The sequence below is a fragment of the Caretta caretta genome, chromosome 9 (assembly GCF_965140235.1).
Source record: "Caretta caretta isolate rCarCar2 chromosome 9, rCarCar1.hap1, whole genome shotgun sequence".
Taxonomy (NCBI): Eukaryota; Metazoa; Chordata; order Testudines; family Cheloniidae; genus Caretta; species Caretta caretta.
In genome coordinates this window covers 91,394,522-91,405,306 of record NC_134214.1, presented here as the reverse complement: position 1 = coordinate 91,405,306, position 10,785 = coordinate 91,394,522, and the positions used below count along the sequence as shown (strand labels likewise).

The 10,785-nt window shown below is 41.1% G+C and overlaps 1 protein-coding gene across 2 annotated transcripts in view; it reads right to left on the bottom strand.

The window, feature by feature from the left end:
• TBC1D8B (TBC1 domain family member 8B) overlaps positions 1-10,785 on the bottom strand; it is a 71,739-nt gene that overhangs the window by 5,575 nt on the left and 55,379 nt on the right. The window contains exons 15-20 of one of the 2 annotated variants that reach the window (XM_048863888.2): positions 10,623-10,691; positions 10,161-10,401; positions 9,079-9,144; positions 7,532-7,615; positions 6,264-6,320; positions 5,164-5,264 (exon numbers count right to left, since the gene is read on the bottom strand). In XM_048863888.2, coding sequence (XP_048719845.1) covers positions 5,164-5,264; positions 6,264-6,320; positions 7,532-7,615; positions 9,079-9,144; positions 10,161-10,401; positions 10,623-10,691 — 618 coding nt within the window. The remainder of the gene's footprint in view (positions 1-5,163; positions 5,265-6,263; positions 6,321-7,531; positions 7,616-9,078; positions 9,145-10,160; positions 10,402-10,622; positions 10,692-10,785) is intronic. The other variant, XM_048863889.2, reaches the window with a different exon arrangement.

The following is a 10,785-nucleotide window of genomic DNA, read 5'->3' as shown; positions in this document are numbered from 1 at the left end:
GTGTTATAAACAGGAATTAAGGTCATGTTCAGAGAACTCTTGCAAACACTTAGTCAAATAACTGAGCATGGAAATGGAATGAAGATGGCAAGATTTGTCTTTTGTCTCAGACAAGGATTAAACAGGGCATTTAACATGCAATATAACTGAAGTGAGCAGTTACCATAGTAACTCTCTCATCTAGACCACCAGAGAAATGGTGACCAAGACGACAACTACTTGATCACATGCTCCTGTTGCCCTGTGCCCTTCTCCCGCCATTAAGTATAACTTCGCATCACCCACTCATCTTATGCTAACTGCAAAAGTAACCTGAACAATAAAAACGGTCTGTATGAAACTCTCAGTCAATTGAGAAATACTCATATAAACCTTTGGGAAATGCATGGGCACAACTCAGCTCACAGGATTGTCCTTAACTAAAGAAAAACTTTATGGAGGTTCCCCTTCTGGTGTGTTTGCTACTGCGATATTTAGAGTTCTGTATCAGGAACAACAGATGAACCCTGTCGTATAACATTTACCATGTGGCACAGCAATTCTGTGAGACAAAACAAGAACTTCTGTCATGGTTAAAGTCTTGATTATGGACTGCAGCTGTTTTAAGAATCAATAGCGATGATTTACTATGATTGGTGCTTTGTACATTGGGGCGGTGGTTTTACAGGAGACATAAGAACATAAGAATGGCCATACTGGGTCAGACCAAAGGTCCATCCAGCCCAGTATCCTGTCTACCGACAGGGGCCAATGCCAGGTGCCCCAGAGGGAGTGAACCTAACAGGTAATGATCTCTTTCCTGCCATCCATCTCTGCCCTCTGACAGACAGACACTAGGGACACCATTCCTTACCCATCCTGGCTAATAGCCATTAATGGACTTAACCTCCATGAATTTATCCAGTTCTTTTTTAAACCCTGTTATACTCCTAGCCTTCACAACTCCTCAGGCAAGGAGTTCCACAGGTTGAATGTGTGCTGAGTGAAGAACAACTTCCTTTTATTTATTTTAAACCTGCTGCCCATTAATTTCATTTGGTGCCCCTAGTTCTTATATTATGGGAATAAGTACATAACTTTTCCTTATTCACTTTCTCCACCCCACTCATGATTTTATATACCTCTATCATATCCCCCCTTAGTCTCCTCTTTTCCAAGATGAAAAGTCCTAGCTTCTTTAATCTCTCCTCATATGGGACCCGTTTCAAACCCCTAATCATTTTAGTTGCCCTTCTCTGAACCTTTTCTAATGCCAGTATATCTTTTTTGGGATGAGGAGACCACATCTGTATGCAGTATTCAAGATGTGGGCGTACCATGGATTTATATAAGGGCAATAAGATATTCTCCAACTTATTCTCTATCCCTTTTTTAATGATTCCTAACATCCCGTTTGCTTTTTTGACTGCAGCTGCACACTCGTGGACGTCTTCAGAGAACTATCCACGATGACTCCCAAGATCTTTTTCCTGATTAGTTGTAGCTAAATTAGCCCCCATCCTATTGTATGTATAGTTGGGGTTATTTTTTCCAATGTACATTACTTTACATTCATCCACATTAAATTTCATTTGCCATTTTGTTGCCCAATCACTTCATATTTTGAGATCTTTTTGAAGTTCTTCACAGTCTGCTTTGGTCTTAACTATCTTGAGCAGTTTAGTATCATCTGCAAACTTTGCCACCTCACTGTTTACCCCTTTCTCCAGATCATTTATGAATAGGTTGAATAGGATTGGTCCTAGGGCTGACCCTTGGGGAACACCACTAGTTACCCCTCTCCATTCTGAACATTTACCATTTATTCCTACCCTTTGTTCCCTGTCTTTTAACCAGTTCTCAATCCATAAAGGATCTTCCCACTTATCCCACAACAAGTTAATTTACGTAAGAGCCTTTGGTGAGGGACCTTGTCAAAGGCTTTCTGGAAATCTAAGTCCCCTATCCCCCTTGTCCACGTGTTTGTTGACCCCTTCGGAGAACTCCAATAGATTAGTAGGACATGATTTCCCTTTACAGAAACCATGTTGACTTTTGCCCAACAATTTATGTTCTTCTGTGTGTCTGACCATTTTATTCTTTACTATTGTTTCAACTAATCTGCCCGGTGCTGATGTTAGACTTCCCGGTCTGTAATTGCCGGAATCACCTCTAGAGCCCTTCTTAAATATTGGTGTTACATTATCTATCTTCCAGTCATTGGGTACAGTAGCTGATTTAAAGGACAGGTTACAAACCATAGTTAATAGTTCCGCAATTTCACATTTGAGTTCTTTCAGAACTCTTGAGTGAATGCCCTTTGATCCCGGTGACTTGTTACTGTTAAGTTTCTCAATTAATTCCCCAAACCTCCTCTTGTGACACTTCAATCTGTGAGAATGCCTCAGATTTGTCACCTACAAAAGATGGCTCAGGTTTGGGAACTTCCCTAACATCCTCAGCCGTGAAGACTGAAGCAAAGAATTCATTTAGTTTCTCCGCAATGACTTTATCGTCTTTAAGTGCTCCTTTTGTATCTCGATCGTCCAGGGCCCCACTGGTTGCTTAGCAGGCTTCCTGCTTCAGATGTACTTAAAAAACATTTTGTTATTACCTTTTGAGTTTTTGGCTAGCTGTTCTTCAAAATCCTTTTTTGCTTTTCTTATTACGTTTTTACACTTAATTTGGCAGTGTTCATGCTCCTTTCTATTTACCTCACTAGCATTTGACTTCCACTTTTTAAAAGATGCCTTTTCATCTCTCACTGCTTCTTTTACATGGCTGTTGAGCCACGGTGGCTCTTTTTTAGTTCTTTTACTGTGTTTTTTAATTTGGGGTATACAGTTAAGTTGAGTCTCTATTATGGTGTCTTTGAAAAGTGTCTGTGCAGCTTGCAGGGATTTCACTCTAGTCACTGTACCTTTTAATTTCTATTTAACTAACCTCCTAATTTTTGCATAGTTCCCCTTTCTGAAATTAAATGCCACAGATTTGGGCTGTTGAGATGTTCTTCCCACCACAGGAATGTTAAATGTTGTTATATTATGGTCACTATTTCCAAGCGGTCCTGTTATAGTTACCTCTTGGACCAGATCCTGTGCTCCACTCAGGACTAGATCGAGAGTTGCCTCTCTCCTTATGGGTTCCTGTACCAGCTGCTCCAAGAAGCAGTCATTTAAAGTATCAAGAAATTTTGTCTCTGCATATTGTCCTGAAGTGACACGTACCCAGTCAATATGGGGATAAATGAAATCCCCCACTATTATTGAGTTTTTTATTTTGATAGCCTCTCTAATCTCCCTTAGCATTTCATCGTCACTATCACTGTCCTGGTCAGGTGGTCGATAATAGATCCCTACTGTTATATTCTTATTAGAGCATGGAATTACTGTCCCTAGAGATCCTATGGAACATGTGGATTCATTTAAGATTTTTATTTCATTTGATTCTACATTTTCTTTCACATATAGTACCACTCCCCGCCCCCCCTCCCGGCACGACCTGTTCTGTTCGTCCGATATATTTTTGTACCCCGGAATGATTGTGTCCCATTGATTGTCCTCACTCCACCACGTTTCTGTGATGCCTATTATATCCATTTGGTTTCAGAGTAACAGCCGTGTTATTCTGTATTCGCAAAAAGAAAAGGAGTACTTGTGGCACCTTAGAGACTAACCAATTTATTTGAGCATAAGCTTTCATGAGCTACAGCTCACTTCATCAGATGAAGTGCATGCATCCGATGAAGTGAGCTGTAGCTCACAAAAGCTTATGCTCAAATAAATTGGTTAGTCTCTAAGGTGCCACAAGTACTCCTTTTCTTATTATATCAATATCCTCCTTCAACATGAGGCACACCAGTTCACCATCTTATTATTTAGACTTCTAGTATTTGAGTACAAGCACTTTAAAAACTTGTCACTGTTTATTTGTCTGCCCTTTTCTGATGTGTCAGATTCTTTATGTGAATGTTTCTCGTCTGATCTGGCCCATACTTTGTCCTCTTTCATCCCCTCCTCCTGACTAAAACCTAGAGAATCTCTATCAATAGACTCTCCTCTAAGAGAAAAGTCTCTGTCTGATCCACGTGCGCCTCTGCAGCAACTGGCTTCCCCCATCTCTTAGTTTAAAAACTGGTCTGCAACCTTTTTAATGTTTAGTGCCAGCAGTCTGGATCCACTTTGGTTTAGGTGGAGCCCATCCTTCCTGTACACGCTCCCCCATCCCAAAAGTTTCCCCAGTAAATCTAATAATCTAAACACCTCCTCTCTACACCATCGTCTCATCCACGCATTGAGACTCTGAAGCTCTGCCTGCCCACCTGGCCCTGCGCGTGGAACTGGTAGCACTTCTGAGAATGCCACCCTAGAGGTCCTGGATTTCAGTCTCTTTCCTAGCAGCCTAAATTTGGCCTCCAGGACATATCTCCTACCCTGCCCTATGTCATTGGTGCCTACATGTACCATGACCACCGGCTCCTCCCCAGCACTACACATAAGTCTATCTAGATGCCTAGAGAGATCCGCAACCTTCGTACCAGGCAGGCAAGTCACCATACGGTTCTCCCGGTCATCACAACCCCAGCTAGCTATGTTTCTAATGATCAAATCTCCCATTACTAACACCTGCCTTTTCCTAACGACTGGAGTTCCCTCCCCCGGAGAGGTAACCTCAGTGTGAGAGGATACCCCATCATCATCTGGAAGGAGGGTCCCAACTATGGGAAGGAGACCTGAATGAACAGCTTGCTACCTGTAATGGACCCTTATGGTGGAACTTTCAGAAGTGCCCTTCAAGTGACTTGTGCTCCTGAGGGCTTCCCCTTATACAAAATTTGTACCGTTTAACTATAGCGGTTCAGTATGAGGTATGCATCCATTCTTGGGGTTGTACTGGAATAACTATTGGCAAAAGAAATCAAACACCTAATTGACACAGTTATGCTGACACCACATGTCGACCAGGCCTAAGTCACTTAGACATAGTGCCCTTAACGAATACTAGAGGCAATGAAAACATTCAGCCAGGATTATAACAGTTTAGAAATACAGTCTAGTGGTTAAAGTATAGGACTCAAAGTGAAGAGACCCTAAGGAACACACTGCATTTTAGCTATTATGCTGATCTCAAGGATAGAGAAAGTGAAAAACTAGACTGACACAGGAGTCAGAGAGACAGTTTTACCTGGTTCATTCTAGGCAAATCCTTAATATTTTCTTCTTTTTTAAGCAGCTCATCTTGCCATTGCTTCAGATAGGCCTGAATATCAATCTTCTCTTTACCTGCTTGAGAGAAAAGAATATTTCAGAACTAATGGATCTCTGACACATTCCACTTGGGAACATCTTCTGCTAAGAAGTCACATGTGTCCTGGAACATTTGGCTTATATTTTCTTTTGGACATGAGCATCATATATTAAAGGAAAGAAATATAACCAGGGCACAAGTTTCCTATACAGAACTATGAAAACACATGGGCTGAGATTTAGGCCAAGGTTTAGGTGAGAAGCAGAGTCGGGGCTAGGGTTTATGTTCAGATCTGACAGTGCCAGTGAGAGGTGCCGAAATCTTGTGAATTTCCACAATCTCAAAATGGTACAGATCTCCTGAGGTCAATTTTCCTTGTGAGATTTTGGCTGTTTGCCAGCCAAGCTCGGGATCCAATTGAAGGGGCAGATTTTGGTCTGAGAATTCAAATCCAACTTCTCTCCAAAGCCTTTATGGAGTTCAGGTTGAAGTACCAATTTTGGCCCATAAGATGAGCAGTATTTTTGCAAAGAGTCAAGGTGATATGTTTCCTCATGAACTTAAACAATGTCTAGTCTGAAATTACTTGACCACACAATCTGTATCAATCCAGTAATAAATGTTCATGGTTTTTCTAAAACATGAATTAAACCATGGGAAGGGGAAGAGAATCATATGATGTCTCAGCTGGTAATAGACGCAGATGTTTCTCCTCCAAGTTATCAGTTCAAATCTACACCAGGTCAGACAGAAATGACAAAAAGTCAACAGGTGAATGTTAGTGACTTATGTGAAATGAGCTGGTACCCTCAGTCAAGTTCCTACTCAACAGTCTTAGTCAGACCAAGGATGAAGTGGCATCGAGATGAATATAACCCCTACCTGTGGACTGCCCTGAGTAAGCCCAACAATACAAAGAGATTAGACATTAATGCTATCATGCAGGAGCAGCCATGCAGCAGAGATGCTACATTTCTCTCTCCGAAAGGCGACACCGGGTCACTGAATGTCTGACTTCGCTGATCGAGATTCTTTACCTTTTTCTGGGCTTCTCTTCAAAGCATCAGCTTCTTGACTATCCACAGGAGAGGAAACTACATTTGAAGAGAAGAAAAAGTATTTGGTGTTTCTTTCACAGATTGAGTTTATACTGTGTTTCCCTTTATCAAAATTCCCTTCTTCAAGGATATTTAAGACACATGCTTGCTTGTATATTGAACTCAGTTGCGTCAAAGAAGCTATATGGATGCACCAAAGAGTAAGAGTTGCTAACCATACTGCAGAGCTAGCTAGAGACTGCAAAAGGAGCTAGAGTCAGCTGCATAGTCTCCGATTCTCCCCATTTCCCCTCTGCCCCCAGGTGTTCAACACTGGTGGAGGCTGGTGGAATGTTTACTGCAGATATTGTACTGCTGCTGTGGATTTAAACCTCTCACACACAGCTTATGAAGGAGAAAAGGGAAGTCAACTCCAAGGAAGAGAAATGACTGAGTTTCCTAAAGGCAATGTTCTGTATAGATCCCCAGCAATTTGGACCCGCCTCTTTTTGCATGGGACTTCAGAAATGGAGGAGGACGTTTCTGAAACCTCACAAGACGCCTCAAGAAGATTATGGATTTAGATGTTAAACTCCCTGGGCCAGGGAGTCTTCCTTTGTTTCTGAGTATAGCGATAAGCGTACAGTCAGCAGTTAAAGAATAACCTAATAAAGATTAGGCTTCTGGTGTGCTGAGACTACTGCCTATCACGCTGACCAGTATTTTCTCATTGTTCCTGTGTTTTCCCATCTGTCTGTATCTACCTGCTGTCTCCTGTCTTAAGACTGTAAGCTCCTTGGGTCTTTTTGTTCTGTATGTTTCTACAGCACCCACCTCCATATCCCATGACTGGGGCTCCTAGATGCTATCATAATACAAATAAACACATGAAATAATAATTAAGCACTGGTTATTGTGGTATTCCACAGAATCTAGCCATTAACCAACTTTTCAGCCTGAGGCAACACATAGTGATACAGAAAAAATAACTCTGAGAAGAGAGTAGGTGGATATTTGTGGAGAACTTCTACACTGCCTTGTGGGATATATATGATCTTCAAGGGTGGGGCTTTTGTAAAAGATTCTTGTCATCGGGGGGTACATTTTACATAAGCATTCTTTGGGGCAGGAATTGTGTCTTCATAGGCATTAATACAGCACCTATTACAACAGGCCCCAGTTCTGATTAAGGCGGCTGAGCTCTACTGCAGTAGAGCTAATAGAATATCACTAATTCTTTGTACTAATCCAAGCATGCTGGGGCTTACCATTGAGTTGACTGAAATGAATCAGCTCTTCTTTTGAAAGATCATCACCTTTGGAAGGGCTTAGAGATTCCACTTCAGTAAAAGCTGCAGGAAAAATTAGTGCAATCAATTGAAAGCGGACATAGTGGTACCTGGGTCATCAACATACTGGAAAGGGCAACATAGTGACAGCCAAGAAACTTTCTTATTGTTTCTCAGTACTACATGAACTGAAGGAGGGGGCAGGGGAGAGAAAAAAAAGGAAACAACAGTAAAAAGAAAAGAATATAGAACATTTAGCACACTCTTCAAGTGCTTGGAGATGAAATTCCTCAGTACAAACCCTACTGCTGGACTAAGTTGTACTCAAAACTAATGGCACCAAAATGCTCAGCAAACAGCCATTAGTAAATGTTTCTGAAAGAACATGGAAACACAAAACATTTTTAATTAATAATAAACAAACCGCACTGATTTAGGCCCTGATACTGTAACAGAATCAGTGCAGGTGGATCCCCACCAGAGTCAGCAGGGCTCCATACAGGTGCAGGCATCCACTCCTCTAGAGATCTGCAAACTTCAGTGGGGTCTGCCTGTGCAGACCCATTTGCAGGTTCAGGGCTTAGTACTTTTCGGCTGAGGATTTCAAAGTGCTTTAGAAACATAAGTGAGGAAAACTCACTATCCCCCTGTGAGGTTAAGGGAATTGCCCAAGATCTGGCAGAGCTGGCGAAAGAAACCCAATTACTTGACTCCCAGACTGGTGGCTAAGCTCCCAAAACATCCCACCTTTCCTCAGAACATTTTCCACATTAAGGCCCAAATTTAGCAAAGCGCTTAAGCATGTTCTGAACTTTAAACACGTGCTTTAACCCCACTGAAGTTACGACAATTAATCACGTGCTTAAGTACTTTGCTGAACAGGGTCTTAGGAATGGGGTTTGCAACTCAGTGAAGTTAATGGAAAGACTCCCATCGATTTCTGTAGGCTTTGGATTAGGCCTTTAGTGAACAAATGTCTCTACAAAAAGGTGCATCTTTAGATGGAGACCTCCCTTCCTAGACTTCACCTGGGCTTTATCATTTGGATTAAGTACTGTTTCAAGTCCTACACCTCTAAAATCAAACCAGATTTTGCATGTTTCCATGTCATCTCCGTCCAGTTTTTCAAGGCAAAACACTGACAAGTCAATACAGAGCTAAGATGCAAATTTAGTAGCAAAATCAGTGTTTGAAAATAATAACGTGAGGCTTCTGAAGAGTGGCCAGAGTATAACAGAAACTCAGTGACAAGTGCTCTTTGATAGTTCAAACAACATATGGGTAAGTCTGTCCCTGTGAATAAAGCAGAAGTGCTCTAGGAACATACTAGCTCCTTCCTGGTCCAGTGGAATACACCACACTGGGTAAAGCAGACCCTGGGACTACAGCTGTGGGTCTGCACTGTGCACTTTGTCCTAGTTAAACAAGAAGGAACATGCAGGCCTGGAAAATCAAAGAATGAAAAAGAGGGATGGAAAGAGAGTAGTAGCCCAGAGAAAAACCCTCAAACACTACTACAAACTTACCTGGGGGAATGTGCAGCTTAAAAAGCAGCTTTAGTTTGTCAGTGAAACTTCCATTATACATGACATCTGTTAGCGGAGAAAGGCAAGACATTCCATTCAATTAGTTCAAAGCTTGGAGAAAAAACCCTACTAGCATGAACACAGAAACATGACTGAAGTTAGACATGTGAGAGGAGGCTGAAAGAAAGTACTATCCCATGCAGCTGAACTTGGGTTTGTCTATACTGTGAATTGAGTGATGTTTTACAACATGTTAACACATTTTAAACCTCCTCTTAGTAACTAGACAAAGAGTCATGTTTATTTAGCTAGAGAATCCTTCCCAGTAATGGTTAAAATTGGAGGCATGGCAGCCAGAAATTTAGGCAGAGCTGAATGCACAGAACAATGTACTTGCCATATAAGGAAATCACATCACACAGTGCTGATGTTGTTTTTTTGATTTTTTGTTAAATATTTATTCCTACACAACAGCATTCTAGAATATCAGATGCAAAAAAAAAATTTTAATGCAACATTAAGATTGCATTTAATTCACAGCTAAATTAATAAAAAGTCAGTAAAAATTATGTTAACTTGGCTGGGATGCATGTACTGTCTGTGTGATGATACATAGCATGCAAAGTATTTTTCATCAGTCAGACAGGTTGTGCAATATGGACAAGTTAACGCTTTTCGAAACGTGAACTTCTGAACTTCCTAGTTTTCGGGAATTTCATACTTAAAGTTGCATTAATATAGACCAACCATGGAAAATTTCAGCCCAATATTTCAGAAAAATTACTAGCATGTGAAGTTAGAGGCTAACAGAAACTGCTTTGCCCACTTTATATATAGATAGCACAGCCAGAGAATGCGCTAATCATTTTAAACCGTTGTCAACCAGCGTACACAACTCCCACATCTGAAGTTATAAATATACTCTGTAAGCCAGGTGGCTCAATTTAGTCCATAGTTGGGCCTGATCCTGAAGATACTGAGCGCTCTCAGTTCCAATGGTTAACAAAGGAATTGAGGGAACCCAGCACCTCTCTGGATCAAGCCCCTTGTCAATACAGTGTATGTATTCGATATTCTCATACCAAGTGCACAGACAAATTCTTTGAAGTTTATAAGGCAATCGGAGTTTTCGTCCAGCAATCTGAATGTCCACAGTGCAAGAGAGTCCCTGTTTGCACAATGTGCCCATGGACTCAAGAGGTGATAGAGGACCCTGAACTGCTGGCAGTCAATCCGATACTGGTCCAGATATGGCAGACTGGGGTCATGGTGTCTCAGGACTGGGCTATTTGCACTCCAGTAACAAGACAGAAAATGCTCCTTCTACAAAGAAAAGGCAAAGAGTTAAACCAGGAGAAAGGAAAATTCTGCTTGGGCAAAAAAAATTTGAATTTGTTTCCAGTGTTATTTGAAGATGACATTGTAAAGTGTATATATTAAATCTTCTTTTTCATTGGGTTGGATCTGTGACGTTTCCTTATTAGACCTGACCCTAAATACAGACATTTTGCAAATGTGGGCATTAAAGAAAAACAGCACGTTACCTTGAATAATTCATAAAGCTCTTCCAGGTCACTAGGACTGAATTTTACATCCTGGGACACAACACGCAGCTAAAATAAATTAAAATAAAAAAATTAAATGGTGACTTTCACCCTCTTTGCTCTACAGTCTTATTCCAATGCTCTCCAAGATTTTAGCTCACAT